General features: G+C 27.2%; 1 protein-coding gene across 1 annotated transcript in view; it reads left to right on the top strand.

Annotated features, from left to right (window-relative positions):
• The window catches only part of LOC107441436 (uncharacterized), a 36,735-nt gene that overhangs the window by 5,389 nt on the left and 8,942 nt on the right, over positions 1–22,404 (top strand). The window contains exons 5-18 of the mRNA XM_043049018.3: positions 1,589–1,771; positions 2,862–3,080; positions 4,708–4,801; positions 8,249–8,444; positions 11,097–11,280; positions 12,111–12,218; positions 13,026–13,114; positions 13,280–13,426; positions 14,712–14,823; positions 15,902–16,038; positions 16,983–17,104; positions 18,070–18,258; positions 18,342–18,442; positions 20,690–20,892. Coding sequence (XP_042904952.2) covers positions 1,589–1,771; positions 2,862–3,080; positions 4,708–4,801; positions 8,249–8,444; positions 11,097–11,280; positions 12,111–12,218; positions 13,026–13,114; positions 13,280–13,426; positions 14,712–14,823; positions 15,902–16,038; positions 16,983–17,104; positions 18,070–18,258; positions 18,342–18,442; positions 20,690–20,892 — 2,084 coding nt within the window. The remainder of the gene's footprint in view (positions 1–1,588; positions 1,772–2,861; positions 3,081–4,707; positions 4,802–8,248; positions 8,445–11,096; positions 11,281–12,110; positions 12,219–13,025; positions 13,115–13,279; positions 13,427–14,711; positions 14,824–15,901; positions 16,039–16,982; positions 17,105–18,069; positions 18,259–18,341; positions 18,443–20,689; positions 20,893–22,404) is intronic.

The raw sequence follows: 22,404 nt of genomic DNA, 5'->3' as shown, positions 1-22,404 counted from the left end.
AATTTATAGTTGATAGACATAAGTAATAATACACACTACATATAACGCCCAAAACATTTAATTGAAAGAATAAATTTAACATATGAATATAATTAGTATTAATATTCTTATGTAAAATAAATTATTACTAAATTGCTTTCAAAACATACAAAGTATAAAAATTATTTATAATATACAGTAAATGTGATCTTTGGCATGGCATTTCGCTGGCCAGCAGATGATGAAATACCTGCTGGCAAGCAATCGTCAAGGTGTTCATCTGTAAATCGGGATCTATATATTGATTTTATGATATTCATTGTTAAAAACAATGATTCACACAAGTATGTGGAACCATTAACGACTTTATTTTATGTGCTGCTCTTTTTAAGAATGGAATTTATTCCTTCAGAATTTATTCCAGAATTTCTCATCTGATATAATAGTTTTGAGGATAATGTCATTCTGAAGATTCACAATTTCTATCTCCATTTCTTCCCGCCTTACTTGATGAAATTCTGAAATGTATGTTGCTGTTACAGTTATGTTTATTTGATTGGTAAAAGGATTAACAAAAAAGGTTATCAAAGAGTCGATGATATTAAATTGTTGAAATCGCTTTTCAAATTGATCTTTAAATAATTGGAGGTTGATCGCAAATGTTCATGATGATCCCAATTTCACTGTCACCTATCTTTTTTTTTTCCTATTTGGAAAATGCGCAAGAGACTTCATTTTCAAATGTGATATCCACAAAGCTAGCTTAGCTCTGACCGAGTTTATAACCTCTATCATGTTTGCTATATGTTTGTCCTTTCCCTGCAGCTCCAAGTTTAAATTATTTACTTTTTCCACCATGTGCGTTATGAAAGACAAATCTGCTAACCAAAGAGGATCTCTTAGTTCCAAAAATGTTTGATATTTGGCTGCAAGATAATTTTAAGATTTCTTCAATTAAATGTAGAAATCTATCGAGTACTTTGCCTTTACTGAGCCAGCGTACTTCAGTATGTATTTGTATAGCATAAAATTTGCATAGCATTTAATGGGAAAATGGAAAACTGAAATATTTTATCGTTGGGCCCAAGCAGCGGGCACACCTAAATCGATCGACGGGCGCCATGGTGCTTGCGGGCATAGGGTTGGGGACACCTGGTATATGTCATCTTCATGAAAAAGAAATTTCTTTTTTGTTATGATTTAAGATATTACTATAAAGTCTTAAACTATAAGATTAAAATTTGCATAGTAGTTTTGTAAATAATTGAAGACATCGCAAAAAAAATTAGCTAAGTTTATAGTGGTTTTTATTATTTTTAAATGACATATTTACTTCCTATTTTTGTATTCTTATTGCAACGATTTTTTTTAAGTAAATACAATGCAGATGAAAAAAATTAAACATCATTTATAATTTTCTTCGTTTCTCTTTTAATAAAGGAGTATGTTCTGCACTTGGAAATCGGTTTACTCACCCTTAAATTTTTATGAAGTTTATTAATTTGAAAACTTTGCAATTGTTTTTTCTAGAAATTAAGCATTGTTTATCACTATTATTTTTTCTTTGTCTCATCAATTTCAAATTGCCTCTTTAAATATATACTTTTAGGCTGATGTTTGGTTAGAAGGTATAACTGAGTCATGTCAAAAAATTGTTTCATTGTTGATTGAAAAAGGTGCTCAAGTAAATTTTCAAGATATCTATGGTATGACACCTTTACACTATGCTGCTATTCGAGGAAATACTGTTGCCACCAAGGAATTATTGAAATCTCTTAAAATAAATACTGAGGTAAGTGTTATTTTATTTAAAATTCTGTAAGTATGAGTAGTACTATAAACAGCCTAATGAATGTTCATTAGGCTGTTTATAATACTACTCATACTAATTTAAAATATGCTAATGCATTTTGTTGGTACTATATATCAGCCCAGGATGGGCCGTCACAAAGAACCTTTTCCTGACCAGCCTTCTTCTAGCTTGTGTTTTTCAATTCTTGGTCCCTAAGACTTGTAGATCTTTTTCAACGCTTTTAATTCATTTAAGAGTTGGCCTTCCTTTTCTCTGCTTGCCGACTTTTTAGGCACTGAACACTTTTTTGTGTGGTGAAAACCTGGAGGATCAGTCCCCTGATATAATCCTTGGGGCCTGGCTTTGTCCCCGCACATTGGGGACTCTTTTTGTGAAATATCAGTCCTCTTGTATGGTTTATTTTCTACTTAAGGCATGTGATCTATGCAGCTATCTTAACATATATTAGAGAAAATGGCAGTTCCCTAACAAAATATTTTTAATGCATTTTTTACTTATCAAGTATTATTTGAAAGGATACTTTTGTGTACATATTAACATTAAAAAAAGAGTTGCATTATTGCCTATTTTTCTGTTAGTTAGCAAATTCTTATTAATGCAAAGTGTTGCTTTGTTAAATTAGTCTAGTATTTTTTTTACCTGTTGATATTTATTGTATTTATGTGCACCCACAATATAACGTCTATTTTCGCCTGAACCACAAGGGTCATTATATCAAGCCTCGAGGGTATATGATGCATTTTATATTAAAAACTTAGTATGATTGATATAGTAAAGGTTTGTAAATAAGCCAAAAAGTTCCTTTAATTTCTATTTTCTGAAAAGTACTCGATGAAAACACATTTATTGTTTTTTACAGATTTAAAACACCAAAATCAATTTTATTTCACTTAATCTCCAGATTTGTCCTTTAAAATTACTTCAACTTATCTACAATAGTCACCCAAATATCTCTCTTATTGAGTCTCAATCTTGGTCTTATCAAATTCCTTTAACAAACATTTTAAATATGTACTGAGAAAGTTACCCTGTCATAAATACATTCTTAATACCCCTTATTTATATTTAGATTGCTGATAAGCAGGAAATGACAGCCCTTCACTGTGCTGCGAATTACAATTCTCCTGATGTTGCTAAATTATTGTTGAATTCTGATGCTCATCCTGAGGCAACAGATGAAAATCTTTCTACTCCTCTACATCTAGCTGCAACTACTGGAAGTAAAGAAATTGTAACATTACTATTGAATACTGTAGAAAGAAATTGTGGCAAAGAACACCTGAAGAAAGTAATTTTATATGATTTATTAATTGTATTTTACTTGTATTTTAATATTTAATTTGTTAGCATTTTTGCAAATGAATTGAAATTCTTTTATAACTTTTCTAATAGTTTTTTCTTTTTAAATGTAAGTTTTATAACCAATAGATGTTACACTATACATCTAAGTTATTTGGTTTCAATACCAGTTCTGTCTATCTCAGAAAATTTATTTACCCCTTAAAGATCACATAATTTTAAAGTAAACGGCATTAAAAGTGTCTGTCTTTTTATTTATTTTTTTCTCCCAAATTCGAGAAAATTATTTGTCATATATTATATTTAATATATATTGAGTTTGAGTATAATATGTATTCATTTTTAATTTTTGGGTTAATCGCAAAGATGCATGTTTGATGAGTGCTGACAATAAACTCTATTTCTAGACGCATTACAAATAGTCTGGTTCTGCCATTTGGTGATCGAAAAATAAGCAGGATTCTTAGCATAAGAAATAGATTGTTTCAATATTTTCTGCATGTTACTTTTGAATAGTCCAGTTATGAATAGGGGGACCCTGTTAACTAGAGATTTGGACTCTATAAAATGTTTTTAAAACCAAATGTCTCACATTAAAAAATTTTGCTGTGATTTTTTTTATCCTTTTTTTTAGTTCACGGAATTAAATTGTATAATTCACAATTTCAAAATTATTTTATTTGGTGTGCATTTAAGAAATAATATTTATTTAAGAAGATTTTTAAAGAAAAAAATCTTATTGTATTCTTTCTTTCTTACTGTTATTGTTTCAGGATTAGTTTTTCTTCAAAATTTCATTCTGAAAAACTGTGTAGCAAAAGCCACTAACGAACTACCAAAAACTTAATTTGAAATGTGAAAAAATATGCATCTAAATCTCTTTTTTTTTTCTTGCTTTTACTTTTAGATAATGAATAAATGAGTATGAAAATTAATGGATAAAACTTTATATCCAAATGAATAATTATTAACTTTGTGATGTGTGTAAGTAACACAAAACAATGTGAAAAAGCACAAAATAAATAACAACTAAAGGTGATCCTTCTGGTGCTATAAACACATTTTTTATTGTCAAGTTTGAGATGGTACTTGTTGCATGTGATATTATTTGTAATTTTACTTTGATTCAAATTTTATATCTTTAGAGAAATTAAAGGAAATATTTAAAGTTAGATTTGTATTGCAATAATAATAACTTAAAACCAGTAATACATATAATTTAAAAGAGAAAGAAATAACATTGAAATATGTCTAATAATGATTTGATGATCTAACTAACTGTATGTTTACGAATAAGCTATATTAATTTCCAGTCTTAGAAAAAATTTAGTGCTAATTTGCTATAGTTAAAATCATTGCTTTGAATTTAAGTACTTATACCATACCGTTACGTATTCTAATTTAAATTTTGCAGAGACAAAATTTATTTTTGTTTATTTAAACATTTTTGAATCATTCATTAGCATGACTTTGTATACAAACTTCCATGTCTTGTCTTTTTTTCAATTGTGCTTGATTTTAAACTTATTTTTATTTTTCCTATTTGCCACTATGCATGACTTTAATTTCATTTTTATTGTGCATGCTTTCTATAACTCAGGAAACTTTTTTTCTAGTATGTAGATGATAAAAATCTTAGCAAAAATACTGCTCTTCATCTTGCAGTTTCGAAAGGACACCAAGAAGTTGTAGAAATGCTTTTAGAAAAAGGTAATTGATGTTTAGAAATGCCCTGAGAAAAAGAGAGTGGCTGTAAGGGACAAAATTTCAAAAACACAGGCAAAAGCAAACAATGTATTTCAATGCATTGTTTGCTATAAATGATTTAAATTATCCTTAAACCCAAATTCATTGCCATAAAGTTGTCAAAAAGTGAACTAGTGAAAAGATGTCAAAAAACTGTGAGTGACAGGGGGGGATCAGGCAATATTTGAATTCAGAAGGTCATTTTACATGAAAATCAGCAAAGATGATGTCAGGTCTCAAAACAATTATAACAAAATTATACAGTGATATTATACATATAATATTTCAGTACAATGTTATGCAGTGTGCATACAGTCAACATTCGTTTTAGCGACCCTTATGATTCTTGAGAAAAGGGACATATGTAACTTGAGGTAGATAGATCGCAAGTGCACAAAAATATCATAAATTCAGTTGGACCTGTTTATCTCGAATCTCACGGAAAGGCGAAAAAATTGACATGAAGAGGTTTCAAGTTATACAGGTACTTTAAAAAAATTAAATTTAATTAAGAAATTCAATTAAAAATGCTTTAATTGTTTTTAGTAGAAAAATGTAGGTATTTCTGTAAATTAATTATACCACATACATATATTTACATTTACACTGAAAATAATTTTTCAAAGATTTTTGACGTCTAACCTTCTTTGTTTCGATTGTTCTTTTAAGGTTAGAAAAAGAAGCAAATGCTTCATAGCCAACATTTTCTTGGGATTCAAGAATAGTTTGTAAGAGTTTTGCGCTCACTTTTGGTTCATGAATATGATCTTCAGCCTCTTCATCTGATATTCCTTTGACATTATCTATAATATTCGCATCTGACAGTGTTTTGCATGTTGCCAGGCAGTTGTCCACTTGTAAAAATCTTCAAAATTAATGTCAACCTTTTATTGCATTCCATCCTTGTAAATCGGGCACTGCATTTTCAGCATCAGCAGTTTCTTCCTCTTTACTGATGCCCTCAACCTCTTGTTATTATCTTCACAGCTTTTCTTAAAACCAGCCTTTTTTAAGCCATTTTGGATAGTTTTTAGAGACACATTTCTCCAAGCATAACAGTCATTCTGATAGCATCCAAGAGAGCTTTTTTCATCGATGGCATCTACAAGTTTGCGTACCAACTGTTTTCTATAGTTTACTTTAAAAGTCCTAATTATCCTTTGATCCATTGGTTGCAATTTTGAGGTGAAAATTAATTTCTTTTCCTAGCTTTCTTATCTATGTACAAAAGCTAACCCCTGGTGGTCACTCCGTCTTACTCATCAATGCCTCTCTTACTGCCAGAATCATTGTATTCCTTTCTAATTACGTAAGTGCAGGGATACTAATCGAAATTCCAAGAAACACCCCAACCTGTTCATCCCTACTTCCTGTGGCTTTTGGAAATTCATCTCTGTCTGCAAGTTTTACTTATAAAGAAAGTTAGGGCATTTGTACTCTATTGTTAGAAATTCGAGAAACGGAGGTTTTGAAAAAAAAATTCGCCATAAACTTGGAAAATACATTGATTTTAAACAGTAAATGTGCGGAATTGTAGAAATTTTAAGATAGAGAGGTTTTCGAGATAAACAGGTTCAACTGTATGAACATATAGCTAAAAAGAACACTTTTAACAGAAAAACATTTAACTAACCGGAAAATTAGTTCAGTGGAGGCATTCTGATAGACATTAATGTAACATTGCTTCTATGGAATAACAAATGGGACTTCATCTATTGATTTTTATAATACAGTGCCCCACTAAAGAGCGTAGACTGTGTATATTTTAATTTTTTAATTAAATTTTAATTTTATGCGGAAATTTAAACTTAATCAGGTATTATGTGTTTTGCTATTACACCTAAATGGTTAATGATAGTTTATTCCAAGCATAATTTTTTTGTCCAAAATTAAACTATTAAACGTGTCATGCATTAACACATTTTTTGTCAAAAAATACTGTAACAAAATCTATAATCTTTCAATTATTTTTATCCCAAAATATAATTATGTGCCTCTAAATGCTTATTCAATTATATTATTTGCCTCTTAAATTTCTTTCAAAACTATTAAAAAAGGTTTGATTACAAATTATTTTGAATTGTTTGAAATGAATAAGTTTTAACATCTATTTATTGCATTTTATGTTGAGTCCATTTTCATATTTTCATTTTTTTTTCTGGCCGCCTTTATTTTCTTCTGCTTGCTTTTGTTATGTACTTGAAAATGAGAATGCATGCATTTCTTTCAAATCATCAAATATTCAAGTATTACTATTGTGTTTAAATGTCATTGATTTTCAGATCATATTTATTATTCTTGTTAATTTGGTAAAAAGGTTAACTCATTATCTTGCAGTAGTAAGATGTAATGATATTGTTAATTTCCAATTTCACTTGAAAATTTTGTACCTAAAAATCAAGATTATTAGTATTATTTTGAGAAATAGTTTTAAAAGTTATGAAACAGTTAAAAAAAAAAAATCTTTACCAATTTTTGAGCTATTTTCTAAAATAATTTAAAACCCATTGTATAACCATTTCTTATACTGGAAAATGTATTTGTTTTTTTTTTATTGATTTTAGAGTATTTTGCTTGAAAATTATAAGCTACACTATATGGCTGTGTGAAAAGTAAGATATAAGCAGCCTTTTTATTGTTTGATGCCATATGTGATTATATATATATATTTCAGCAATCAATTAGTTTATAATTCCGAATAGGGGTCATCTCTTAACTCTCCAGTCACATAATCGCAATCCCTCAAGGGACTGTTAATTGGAGGTTTTACAGTATATGTATATTTTTGTATTGTTATTTATTTTATATATTTTTTTTTATTTTTTATTTCCAATGAGCTGCACAATCGGTCTTGCCGATGAGCAGACCTAGTGCGTTCTCCAGAGCTGGTATCCACTCTTTCAGGACCACCACAATGGGTGAGATACTGTTGGTCATGTTAATTTGGACATCTAGTTTCTGCCACACTAGATGGCAGCACCAAGACTCTATTTGGATGCTAAAGTGCACTAGGAATTTAATTTTGCCGGAAATGCCAAGAGCCAATAAGGCACTCCAGGGATCTTTTACATGCCGCATAATCATACGACATGGTCGCTGAGGGTTTTCTGCATCTCGAAAATCCGGTGTCTGGGCCGGGGATCGAACCCGCAGACTTGGGCTCAGAAGGCCGACGACAAACCAATATTATTTATTATTGCTTTATCTTATATTTCCTTTATTTTATATATTGCTTTACCAAAATTTATCATTTTTAGTAAATGATTATAATTTGCATATTTTGGTAATGAAACTATATGTTCTACTTAAATCTACAGTATCTACACATGTACAGTGGATATCAAAATTTTTTGTTAAATAATCTAAAATTATCTTATTTTCCAAAACTTAGTTTCATTTAAAAATTTATAGGTGCTGATGTAAAAATTCACTTGGCAAACTTGACCCAACCTCTACATTTAGCTGCTATTTCTGGAAATTTAGAAATAGTAAAGCTTTTAATCAAGCATGGTGCTGAGCTAAATTGTGTAAACAACTTTGGGGAAACTCCATTGCATAGAGCAGCTGCTTACAACTCTACTGAGATCATAGATTTCTTATTAAGAAAGTAATTCAGCATTTATTAAAAACTTGTTGGTGATGGCATTGTGAATTAGCTATAACGTAATTATAAATATCCAAATTCAGAACCAAAAAAAATTATTGTAATTATATAAATTTGCATGCAGCGCTACAAATTTATGGGAAATTTCTTCGTTGATTTTTAATTAATATTAAAATTTAGAATAACTTTAATATTAGAATTTTTTTTTTAAATTTAGAATGTTTTGGAGAAAAAAAATTTCATTATCACTAAACTTTAATTTTATATATGTTTTATTTTCAATTCCATAATTTATTTTCAAAAATTAAATTCTTATACTGATGAAAGAACTGTATTAAAATATTAAACAGTTCATAATATTTGACAGGTTGTTAAAAATATTAAAGATTTCATAATATTCTATGAATAATGTCTTTGCATTTCTTTGGTTTGCCAAGATTTGCCATTTATGCTTTAAAAAGTGAATGATTTGGAGCTGTACCTTTGAAAATTCCTTTACTTTATAAGAGATTAACCAACAATGTTATTCAATTCATTTAGGTGTACCAAAATTATTTTGGAAATAATTTGAAATGTAAGAAATATATTTTTTGAAAGTTACCTTTTTTCTGCAATTTGAAGTTTTTAAAGCTTCCTATATTTCTTAACATAATAAGTCAATTTATTTTCTTTCATTTTAAGAAAAATACATTTTCATAAAACAAATTTAGGTGTCTAAATTAGTTTTCATAAGTTATTAAAATTGCACTGCTCCATGACAAATAAAAAAAATACAAGCCCTGATACTATTCCTGTAGATTCTTATATAAATTGACTTCATAATTCTGAATATTTTTCTCCATTTTTTGGATGCACCCTTCTTCTTTGTTTATTACTTTTTGATAATTTCAATACCTTAAATTTTATTTGGATGGGAGGAAAAGATTGTTTTACTGATAAACTCCTTCTTATGGGTTAATGAAATTAAAATATTTACAATGCAAATATTTATAAATGCAAATGAGTCTTTGAAATGTAAATATTTATAGCAAGAGGGTACCTATGACTATGTTAACTTAAAATTGCAATATAATTAACTTAAATTGCACAATTTTTCTACTTATTCTAGCTATCTTCGTCTCCCCAAAACGTCCAAATAATAGAAATATGTAAACAATTTTTTGGCAAAAAATGGATGAGGGCAGAAAGGTCCTGTAGTTCTTGCAAGAAAGTTTATGGAAATCACTTGAGGACGTTGACGTTCTCAATAACTTTTTCTCTTCATCATTTGTGAAGAAGTTTTAATGCTTTGATTTTTACATTCATAAATCCAAATGATTGCATAAGCTATGAGAATATGGTGAAAATAATTATTTTCCTCCTTCCAAATCAAATTCATGACCATAAAGTTCTATGAAAATGATTGTTGAGGAGTTGGAAATTTGAAGGGAGTCTTTTTTTAAGTAAAAAATTATGTCATAAATAAGGCTTTTATTATAAAGAAACAGAGCTGAAAGCTATAATATGTCGAAAAAGAGCAAAATTAAGAAAAAAAAATCATTTTAATTTATTTATTTACTTATTTTGCATTTTAAAAAGGTAGGTCAACTTCTTTGCTACAAATGTTCATGCTTTAAAGCTTTTCTCCCTCTCTAGTCTTTCAAAACTGATTAAATAAAAACAATTCTTTTTCCCGATCCAAATAAAATTCAGACCCTTCAAAATACTAACAAGTGATAGATATAGGGGGTAGGCAGATCTAAAAAAGGGTAGGTGAACGGAAGACTTAGTTAAAATGAAAATCTGTGTACGCATACAATCTTAATTTAAAGAAATACTTTCTGCAAAAACTTTATTGACTCTTTTAACTAGTTTTTACCCTTTTATCACCACCTAATTTTGACGAAATTTGTCCAAAAATCATTGCATTTTTTTAATGCTTAAAAGCTCTATATTGATTAAGCTATATATTGATATATATCAGCATTTATTTCTTTAAATTGATCAGTTTTTCAAAAATATAAAACTAGTTGTTGACTTATCTTGTTTAACCTTATACTATCTTTCTTTGTATATCTAAATTCTAAGTCCCTCAAATATATTTCAATGCTAACATTTGATATTTTTATGCAAATCACTTTTCGATTCTTCTACACTTAAATAATCATGCGTCAGTCCCAGCTGTTAGTTTGTAGGCTAAATGGCTTGTTAAAGTTGAGCTAAGTTTTTCCACATAAGTTAGAATGTTATTTAACGTGAAGTTAATTAAATACAGCTCCGTATCGTACGTAGAATTTGTTGAAATATAATTCTTTCTCATTTACGTCTTTTATTTAACTTTGATTTATTATTTGTTTATGTGTGACTTTGAGCCAGTCATTCTCTTTTTTATATATATGGCTTCGTGCCTGTTTTTGTGTTAAGTAGAAATAGTGAAAGTATTGAAATCTTTTTGAATGAATATAGAATGTGGCACTTCAGATAATTGATACTTGACTGGCTTGGCTTACTTGAAATAGAATGGAAAGAACAGTTGCTAACGTAAACAAATGCCACGTTTCAAAAACCAGATTGAGATACTTAACCCACACTGCATCACTTGAGGGTATCCCACTGTGACCGCTTTTCTTTCTTTATTTTTCATTAAGATACTAATTTTTATTCTTTCTCTCACAGTGGTGCAGATATTGAAAAAAGAGATAATTCACTTTTTACACCACTTTTAAGCGCCGTTGAAGAAGGCCATGTCGAAACAATTAAAATGCTTTTGAAAGCTAATGCTCGTGTTGATGTGGTGGACAATATGGACAGATCTGTGATATTTTGGGCTTCCCAAGAAAATCACCCAAAAGCATTAAAGGTATTTCTTGATTTGAAGATATTTCTTGATTTAATTGGTACTTTTAAGTTCTGAAAAATGGTAATGAAAATTACAGTTTGTTTCATTGTTTTACGTAAATTTTATTGTTAAAAATTGTTAATAACTTAAAAATATTTTTACTTCTTCTACTATTAGCTAAATCAGTTAATAGTGTGCAGCAAAATAATTTATTGTAACTTACAGTTAATTTATATTTGTAATGGCTCTGGCTGAATTTTGTAATTAAGTTGATTTTGTTTTTTAAAGAAATCCTGAAAAACAAATTGAAACTTAATTTAAGACACACCTGTAAACATATAACTTTCAAAATAATTGTGCAGTGTTTTTTTTTTTTTTTTATTTATGTGGCTTATGTATTTTTAATGTTTTGTATCTTTTTATATAAAAGAACAACAGATTTTTAATTAATAATATGTTTACAACTAATAATATGTATACAATAATATGTATCAGTTTTTCTTTAATTTTTTACTGATGAAATAAAATTAATCTTTGCATTTTTTTGTTATAAGAAATGTTTGAAATTAAATAAGATAAAAAATATGGTAATGACGCTAGATTGTGTAAATATTAAAACACCAGAACAATTTTAGTTTTGCAATTTTAAAGGTGGGAGTCAAAATTGATTTTGTGAAGTATATAATAAATTTCAATTGTAAAGTGTCAAATACATTTGTAATATCATTGGCAGTTATTTTAATATAAATTTCAAGTTTAAACATTAAAAAAAAGTAACTTTTCTCTGGAGTTTTTTTATCACTTACTAATTTTTATCTTTTTTGTTTATTTATATTTTTTAATTTTTTCAGTTACTTTTGAAAGACCCAAAAGCTAGTAGTTTTATTGACCGGTGTGATCATTATGACAACAGCCCACTCCATATTGCAACTCTTAAAGGTTTTCCTGCTATATCACAGGTAATACTTCTTGGTGTAGTGTTTTTAAGTATAAAAGAAGTGTGTGTGTGGGTGTGTATATATATATATATATATATATATATATATATATATATATTGCTCACTTTTAATAAACAATCCAAAAAATTCGGATATTTAAAATTCAATTTCTCAGGAGCTATTCAACCGATTTTGCCCAAACTTTTTATTTTGCTATATAAAATTACATTCTTTAAAATGATGCAAAAAATTGTATACCTTACAATTCAATTTTTTTTACTATTCTTTTATAAAATAATAAAAAACATTAAATATTTGTTAAATAAATATATTTAACAAATATATTAAACATAAATAAATAAATATATTAATAATAAAATATTAAGAATGAGTCCTAAAGCATAAAGATCCAATCATTAGATCAAAAGTTATTCAGGATGGTTCTTTTTTTTCTTGCACTGTACATAGAAAAAGTATTCCAATACATTAAACCTAAATGCAAAGGTGTATCATTTTTGTACCTTATTTGTTAACTTGTGTTTAAAATGTTGTTAAATATTTAAAAGGCAATTAGGTAATTAAATGTCAAATCAACCCAAGTAAAAGTTTTCAAAAGGTATTTAATTATAGAGAAGTTTATGGGATTAATTATTTACCTTACTTCAATTTTTCTTATATTAATTAAGATGTGACTTTTTTTTATCCACTTTTGCCAACCTTATTTATTTTCAGTACTTTTTATCATGGTTAAAAACAATGAAAATTTTTAGTTTGCTAATCTGACATTATTTTAATCAGTTTGACTAATATTTGAATGATTATGCTTAGATTCTCTTAGAAAATGGTGCTGAGATTGAGAAAAAAAATGAACATGAACAAACTCCTTTACATTTGGCAGCAAAAAATGGACACATGAGGTTAGATAAAATTGTTATTAAAACATGTTTTATATGCTATAATTTTGGAAAAAATATTTATTTATATATCATTTTTTGAAGCTTGTATTATTTTTTTTCAAGATATTTATTTCAAAATCACTGTAATAATGCATATGTTAAATTATCTCCTTTATTTATTTTCAGTGTAGTTGAATTACTGATTAAACATACTAAAACAATTGTTAACACAGAAGATGAAAATGTCAACACCCCTTTACATCTAGCTTCACTGAGTGGACATTATCGAATATCTCATGCTTTACTGAATGCTGGTGCAAATATTGAAGCAAGGTGCTTATCTTACTTCTATTTTATATTTAAGAATAAAATTTCTATAAGCATTAACATTCTCATAAAAGTTAATGTAAAACTCTTTTGAAAGTTATAAAAAAATATATTATCCTTCTTTATTTATTCCTTTTTTTTATTACTTTTTCCTTTTTTATTCCTTTATTTACTCCTTCTTTCTTTGTTTATTTTTTCCCACAATAGATGCCACTGCCTATTGTGAGCCTTGACTAGCTAGACAATATTCCAATCTTTCCTGTTCTTAGCCATGAATTTTCAGTTGAAAATTTTCATTATTTTGTCACATCAGTTAACCATTTTTTTTTTTTTTTTTTAAATCTTCCCTTGAGTCTCTCAAATATAAGATAAGTAATATCTGGTGTGTCTTGACTTGAAGAACAATATTATTCCAAACCTCTGTGTTCTCAGCTTTGGATTTCCAGTTATAATTTTTTATTATTATTATCTACTCATCTGGTCTATCATATTGGCTACTTATCTGACTCCTAAATTCATTGATTTTCTGTTGAAGAATTTCCTCAAGCCCCTGTTTTCATTCATTGTTCTTTAGCCACTTTAGGCATCTAGATTTTAGAAATAGCATCTAGAAATAGTATGATGTTTTCAGTTAAATTCCATTGTCAAGTTCTCTAATTTTATGGTCTTTAGTCCACTATTTATACAGTCTTTCTGTTTTTTACCTCGGATTTCTAGTTCAAAATTTACATTGTGATAATAGTTTTACTACATTATCTAACCATCTTTTTTTTTTTTTTGAAATCTTAAGTTTATTGGCATTTAATTAAGGACCGCTAATTTTGTTCATTCTTTTTAAGCCCTACCAAATGCCTAGTTTTAATCAATCAACTAATTTTTACCTGTTTTATTCAGTCTTTTAGTAAACATACACATTTAGGATACTCTGACTTGACCATATTAATTATATGGTCATGTCAACAGGACTTGAAATTTATGGTGATCCCTTGGTCACATACCATTAAAATTCGAATTTTACTACCATAAAATAATTATCAATGGTTCACCAAAATCAGCAATCTAAAGAGATGGTATCCTTTTTGATTTGCAACTTCACATGTTGGACAAGTTTTTAACTATTTCTATTAATATAATCAAGTTCACTATTTTAATACTCCATCTCTCATCTTATCATTTTTCATTACAAATATAAATAAAAAATCTAAAACTTGTGTAAAAAATATAGATACAAACATATGGTTTATATAAAACCTCTTTTACTGAATGTTTAAAAAATTAATATACATTTTAGCAACTGCTACCTGTGGACTCCTCTTGCTTGTGCTGCTTCAATGGGATGGAAGAGATGTTGCCAAATTCTTTTAAATGCTGGATCTTTTGTTGATTCACTTGATAAAACAAAAGTAAACTTGTTTTTGTTTAGAATAAAATTTACTTTCATTTTAGTTACAAACTTTGTTGCATTTATTGGTGAGCAGATTATATTGTCTATTTTTGCTCTCAGTTTTTTTATTTTTAATTAAAAGTAATTTTAGTCAAGGTAGCTTTCTGAAAAATAACTATGCATTTTTTGTAAAGTATCAAGCAGCTATTATTTGCTATTAATTTCATACTGCCATTAGTGGTATTAATTAATAAATAATATTATTTATAACTAAACATATTGTATTATACAAAATACTAATATTCAAAGAGAAAAATAAAAAATTCTAGCAAAAAAATTTAAATTTTTTTAATTTTAGTATAGTAATTAGTAATTTTTTACTATAGTAATTAGTAATTTGTTAGTAAAGTAATGAATTAATTTTTGTTTCAGCTTCCCTTTAATTTTGATGTTTTAAACATAATAGCTTTTAGCCTTATAGTATGTATTTTGTGTTTAAATTGAAAGTTGTGTTAAATTGTTAAAACATTTATTTCTTAATTATATTTAATTTTTAACTAAATTATAATTAAAGTCTTAATAACTAAACATAAAATAAATTTTTAAAAAAATATATCCTCAAAATAAAATAGTCAACATTTTTTATTTTTGTGCTGATTCTTTCTATGTGATTCGAGTGTAAATTAATCCTCTGTGCTAATTGATGAACAATATTTAAGAGAAACATTATTTTAATGCTGCTGCAATTAGCGTTAGATAAACATGCATGTTATACAAGCAGCAGTTATGAGAAATTTTTTAACTCTTTGTGTATTTCATATAAATTATAAAAAAAAAAATTTTATAATAATAAAGTGATCTGTATGAGTGATCTTATGAGAACCGGTAGAAACCAACACAGACTAGAGTCGCTTTTTTTCGCAAGCTTTCAATTCTAAACTATTTATTTTTAAACATAAACACTTTAAAGTAGCATGCAGGTAACAGTATATATTATTATTTTTGAATTAATATTATTATTTTTAATTAATAATTATTATGTATTAATCGTTGAAAACTACTTTTTCAATATTTTTGTTCTTTTAATTCAAATCTAGGCAACACCATTACATTTAGCTGCCCGGGAGGGACATAAAGGAGTTGTGAAGTTGTTATTGAAGTTCAATTCTAATATTTCCCACTGTGATAAAAATGGAAAAAATTGCTTGGATTTAGCAATTGATAAAGGTCATGAGTATGTAATAATGGTACATTATTTTATATGTATTTTCATTCGTAAAAATTTCATGATTTTTTTTTACAAACATATTTTTATAAATTATTTATTAGATATATGAGGTATTAAATTTACCCTTGTTTAAGAACATGCTTAGGATTTTAGTAGTATAGCATGTAAAGGATTCTTTTGAACAATTTGTACTTATATTATATAAATTATACTGTTTTTAAAAAAAATGTAGCATAAATTTAACATTAAACATATTACTATACTAAAGAAACTTATATATTAATATTTTTTATTTTCTTACATTTATTCTCTTGTTTATCAAATTTTCTATTACAAGCTGCAATTTATCTACTATTTTTAGTTTGCACAAAATTTTTTAACTAGAATATGTTATATAGTTTTTAGCCTGTTTCTATTTGAAACTTTATTTTTAAAACTTAAATAGTTTATTGAATAATATTTAATGATTTGAGTGATTTGTCAACTGATCTAAGACTTAAGCCAAAAAAAAAAAAGTCTGACTGTTAATCACTTAGGTTAAGGAAGATTTAACTGTAATATTGTTTTTGATAAAATTTTATTTCAAAAATTTCTAATAATTTAAAAGCAATATAATCTGTCAGTGTCCTTTCAATGTTTGGAAAACAATAATGGTTATAATATTGTATTTTAAAAAGAGAAAACTGTACAAAAATGTTTCTTATATTTTCCATTTCAACTAGTTTAATGATTTCCATTGAATTAAGTTATTTTAATTAAAATAATTAGCATTAATTTGTAATCAGGATTATGACATTATTCATAAATCTTTACTTGGTGTGTTGAAAATAGATGAGAAATAACTTATTTTTTCTTATGTTTACTATAAAAAGTATTTTAAAATTTTCATCTTGTTAATTTTTCTTTTATAACATTTTAAACTCGTAACAAGTTTTAATTTTATTTTTAAGTGATGTTGCTTTAGAAATCTTGTCAGATCCGAATTGGGAAACAGTACTTCGTAACGAATCAGATACTAACAAATTTTCTATGCATCAAACTCCATTGCGTAGACTGATTCGTTACATGCCTGGTAAGTATTTCATTTTTAAAATAATAATTTAACATTTTCAGTCTTTTAGCACTTGATAGCTTTTTCATTTACAAACAGCAGCTTATGCAATTTTTTGTAGACATAGTATTTTATAGATATAAAGCTATTTTATGGTATATTGTTTGTATTAAAGGCGCTTTAGGAGTTGTTGAGGTTCATATGGCTACTACACTCATGATATTTTATAGTACAGAAAAAGATTTTTTTTTTTAGAAGAATATTGCTAGAAAACAATTTGGCTTTTAAATAGCTTTTATATCAATTGATAATAATTTTCCTCTTTTTTGTTCAATGTAAAAATCAATTTTAGTTTATCATAAAAACTAAAAAGCAAAATGCAAAAAATTGTGTATTATATTAAAAGAATATCAAAATTTTAATTGAAGTTTTGTGAGATTCAGCTTCTTTAATGAAATTTAAATAAAAGTAGATTTTAAACTTTCTCTGTAAAAAAGTGTTTTTATAATTTTTATACTATAAATAAATAAATTTTTAAATTCTTACAGTGGGAAATTATTTTAAACTAAAACATGTTCAAAGCATAATATTTTTTTAAAACATGTATATATATAACCCTTTTGGAATTTTAAATTTTTTTTTGTTTTTGTTTCAAAGTCGGTTAAAACTAATTTATAAGAGTAAATTAAAACTTCCTCATCTAGTTATGAAGACAAGGAGTTGCACATTAAAGAGCTACAAGTTATGTGCATCTATTTTACAGTGAGATGTATGCTATAATTAATTATTTTTAAAATAATTTATTTGAATAATATGACTTAAATAAATAAGGCAATATTTATTGCTTTAATGATACTCAGTTTTATATTTATTTCGTGCGTAAACATTATCTCTATTTTCTTTTTATATACAAGAAATTATTTTCATACGAAAAGCTTGCTGCTCTTTTTTCAGATTTTAAATATTTCTATCTATGTAACTTTCAGATGTTGCTTCTTATGCACTAAGCCGATGCATATCCGCAAATGAGCTTGCTGAAGATGATCCTGATATGGAGAAAATTTACAATTATGAGTTTCTTGATGATATGTTTGCTTGTTACAGACCCTATTTATATGATGGTATGGATCGAAATGATGACAAGTCTTCTCAATCAGGAACTAGTATTCTGACTGGTAAAGCAATAAATACTTTCAATTACAGTTCATTGTATTATGTATTTTTTTATAACACAATAACATTTTTTTTATTATTTTAGGTTCAAATATCTATGACGATGATGGAACAGTAAAAAAGAATGTCATTCCATACACATTTGATAAAGAAGTTTTGAAGTACAATCACCCTTTAATGCTAATGGTTTGTTTAGAATTAGCAGTGAAATGTTTTTCAAAATATTTTTAAACATTATCAAGGCCAAACCTGACTTTAAAAAGTCGGTTAATATTGATTATATGCTTATTACTATACAGTGGATTTTGAAGTTCTTGAGAAAAAAATACTTGACCTATTGTTTTGTTATGTTTGTGTATTTTTTCCTCATAACTAGTAAGCACAAAAAGTTCATTTTATATATTCATTAGCTTTTTAACCCTAAGTTTGAAAGCCGCTCCTTTTTGCTCAGCTAATGTCTGAGGCGATCGAGCCAAGTCAGACTTCTACTTCTTTTGTGCTCTAGTCATTTCTTTTTTACAACAGAAGCTGCTCCCTTTTCTCCATTTCTTAGAGTTTCAGATTTCATAGAGCTGATTTGGCGTTGCTAAACAACGGTAATATGCAACAACATTAACTTTTTATGTATCAGGAATATAAAAAAAACTACCAGTAATGATTAAATTGGCTAGACACAATATGTGTGAAACTTATTTTTATTTAGTTATTTATATACGAAATAAAAAAGAAAAAAATGGAATGAAAGATCATAAAAAGTTTGAAATGACTTATTACGTGCTAACCATATTTATTAAAACAATATTATCTGCTTATAGGAATGAGAGCATATAAGAATATCATCTAACAAAAAGTATTGTTTGTTAGCAAAGATCAAATACAGTTAGAACCCACTGTAATAAACCGTCACCCATAAATATGTCCTCTATAAATGATGGTTCACTGTATCCAAATTCTTTGAAATAATATATTTTAACATATTGAAGTATTGTTAGAAGTTGTAATTTCTGTGATAGTATCTAATTTGCATAAGTATAAACTATTTCAATAAGTAGTCCCTATATAACGAAATTTCCCTACAACAAAATACCCCTATGACAAAACTTTCAATTGAAACGTTAAGTGACATTTTAAATATATTCCACCTAACAAAGTGTTTGTTGTTTGTTTTCCTATAAATAAATTTTTCTGTCGTTCTTGTTTTTGATTTTTGTCATTTTTTAAAACAGTTGTTATTGAATATTGAAATGTTTTAGCAACCAATTCGCTTTTACTCTTGCTTGTTTCTGGAATCACTTGCATTATTATCTCCAGAGAAAGTAAATAAAACTAGAATTCTGTATAATAGATACGTCTCATTTTAAGCATTCCTTTAATAATATGTATTACTTCATTTTTAATTGAAAGGTATATTTATATCTTTCCGTGCTTCTCACTAAAAATTTAAGAACATTTATTTAAATAATTGCTAAATAGAAATTTTATTCCTCAATAGCTGAACAGCTGTTCATTATAAACGTATTAATCATCAGCACTTCGGATGAATCACGAGAGTAGTTCACTACAATTGAGTTTTTAGTATATCCTGAGTTTTTTATAGCAATGTTTAACTGTATATCCTTAAACTTTATCAATAAAGATCTTTAAAACGTAATAATAACAGCCTGTTCTACTTCAAATACCAAAATATAAAATAAATAATAAAATTTGTTGGTCATACAATAAACTAGAACCACCTCTTTTTCGAAATGCACTTTAAATGTTATATTCCACAATCTTTATAATAAGCTGTGAAAAAAATATATAGTCTGCTCTTAGTTTAATTTATTATTACTGCATCTCTACAAATTTGTACCATATTGCTTTTTTTAAATGAACAACATTACTCAATTAAATCTTAACCAAGTAATTAATTGTCGCCCGGTGGCTGAACGGTAGCACTTCGCGCCTATCGTGCCTGTCATCCCTTCAGTGGGTCGATAAATGAGTACCAAACATGCTTGGGAACTAAGCACTGGGGGTTCCGCGTTCGACTGACCACCTGACCGGAACATCTGCTCCTGCACCCCAGAGGCCAAGGTCAAGAAAACTGAGATGGGCACAGTTGGCCCTCTATGGGCTGTTGCGCCACTGAGTTTAGTTTAGTTCAAGTAATTAATTACTACCTTTGTTTTAATTTAAATATGCTGATAAAAAGTAAGCATGATGTTAAATCTGTTTATTCACAAATTTTTGAGTCATTCATCTTTTTCAAATGAACAACACTGATAAACTAAATACTAACAGAATAGTTAAAATGATTACAAGTGTATAACCTTAAATATGCTTATTAAAAGTGAACATATTCTTCTTTTACTGTAATTTGAAAGAATATGATATTAAATTCATTTACATATTTTCTGCTGATTTGACTGAAATTTTGCCATTTTAATGCAGGTATCTTATGGGAGAGAAGAATTGTTGAAACATCCATTATGTGCTAGTTTACTTAGGCGCAAATGGAAATACTATGGTCGATATGTCTACTACAGTAATTTGTTTGTTTTTATACTATTTTTAATGATTTTGACAACCTATGTATTGACCTCTGTTCCACCATGTTCTATCTCTGATGATGAGGAATTTGATTCTAAATGTTGGTATGTATTAACTTATTTGAGACCATTAAAGATCGTGCTGTTATTCTATGCTAAAAAAATTATAAATAAAATTTATAATTTTTCTCCTTGACAAAAATTAAATATATTATTGAAATCGATGCTTCATGCTGTTTTATTAGTGTACAGTGCGCAAAAAATAAGTGAAACACCCTGAATAACTTTTGATTTAATGATAGGCTATCAAGTATTAGCATTAAAATCATGGTTCAAGAGAATGACATCAATTGTGCTAATTAAAGTGTGCAGTTGATATTTTAAGTTACAAATTCAGATACAAAAACATACTTTCTCTAAATAAACGTTTCTTTTTTTTCTTTCTTGATACCAAAGTATAGGGGGAGCCACGATCTGGGAATTATGGTTCCAATAGTATAGTCTGGAAAATGGTTGAAAATTTGGACTCTTTAATAGTACTAATTTTACTTTTTACATACAATCATTGCACACAATTATAAAATGCGTTTATTCAAATATAATTCCATGCAAAAAATAATTTTTTATCAATTATTTATTAATTGTCATTATTTTATTTAATAACAGTCAAAGACATTTTGAATTGTATGGTTTATAAAGTTTTTCATTTCAAATAAATAATGCATTTTTATGGCAAAATGAAAATTTGAATGAAATTAGTCAAGTAGTTCCTGAATAATCAGATTTTTCATTTTCTGAAATAGTCAATTAAAAAATTTTTAGACCATCATTAAAAATTATATATAGTTAATATTTTTATTTTTTGGATGGATAAATTTTGATGGACCTTTGGATAAACGCAATTTTATAATTGTTAACAAATTTTTTAGTTTGCTTAAAAAGTTCTCGAAATTCTGCAAAATATGCACACAAAAAAATTCACATATTCTTAAAGACTTTCAACCACTTTCCTGACCAAATTGTTGCCACCATATTTCCATAATGAACCATATTTCTAAGATCGTGCCAAGATTGTTCTGCATTATAGGGGTCAGGAATCATAGTCCATCAAAGAATGAACGTTTTTGTTTCTGACCTCTGCTTATTTCATGACTTAAAATATCGTCTGCACTAATTAATTGACATATTTGAGGTCACCCCCCTTAAACCATTAAGATTGTGTCTTAGTAAATTAGATCAAAAGTTACTCAGGGTGTTTTATTTATTTTTGCACACTGCACATTTTTTCTGCTGTGTTATGAGTTTGTAAAATCATTTTTTTCTTTATTCTTTCTTCCAATATCTTCTAGGGTGTTTGCTTACTATAAAGTTAACTTCCCGGTTTTACAAAATGCAAGAAACAGAGGCCGTTTATTTAGACGAAATAATTATCATAATTTATTTTATGTGTTTTTTATTAGAATGCTACACATATACAGTAATTCATAAATAAATAACAAAACTCATAAAGTATTTATTATTTTTCTGGTAAAAAAGATGTTAAATTTGATGTTCTTTGTTGATTTTTAGTCATTAAATTAAAGCTCTGTACAATGCTTTTCTACTTTTTTTTTTTTT

Source organism: Parasteatoda tepidariorum, chromosome 1, assembly GCF_982258835.1.
Source record: "Parasteatoda tepidariorum strain Cologne lab strain chromosome 1, Ptep-v5.0, whole genome shotgun sequence".
Classification (NCBI taxonomy): Eukaryota; Metazoa; Arthropoda; class Arachnida; order Araneae; family Theridiidae; genus Parasteatoda; species Parasteatoda tepidariorum.
This window is presented reverse-complemented; position numbering and strand designations above follow the sequence as displayed.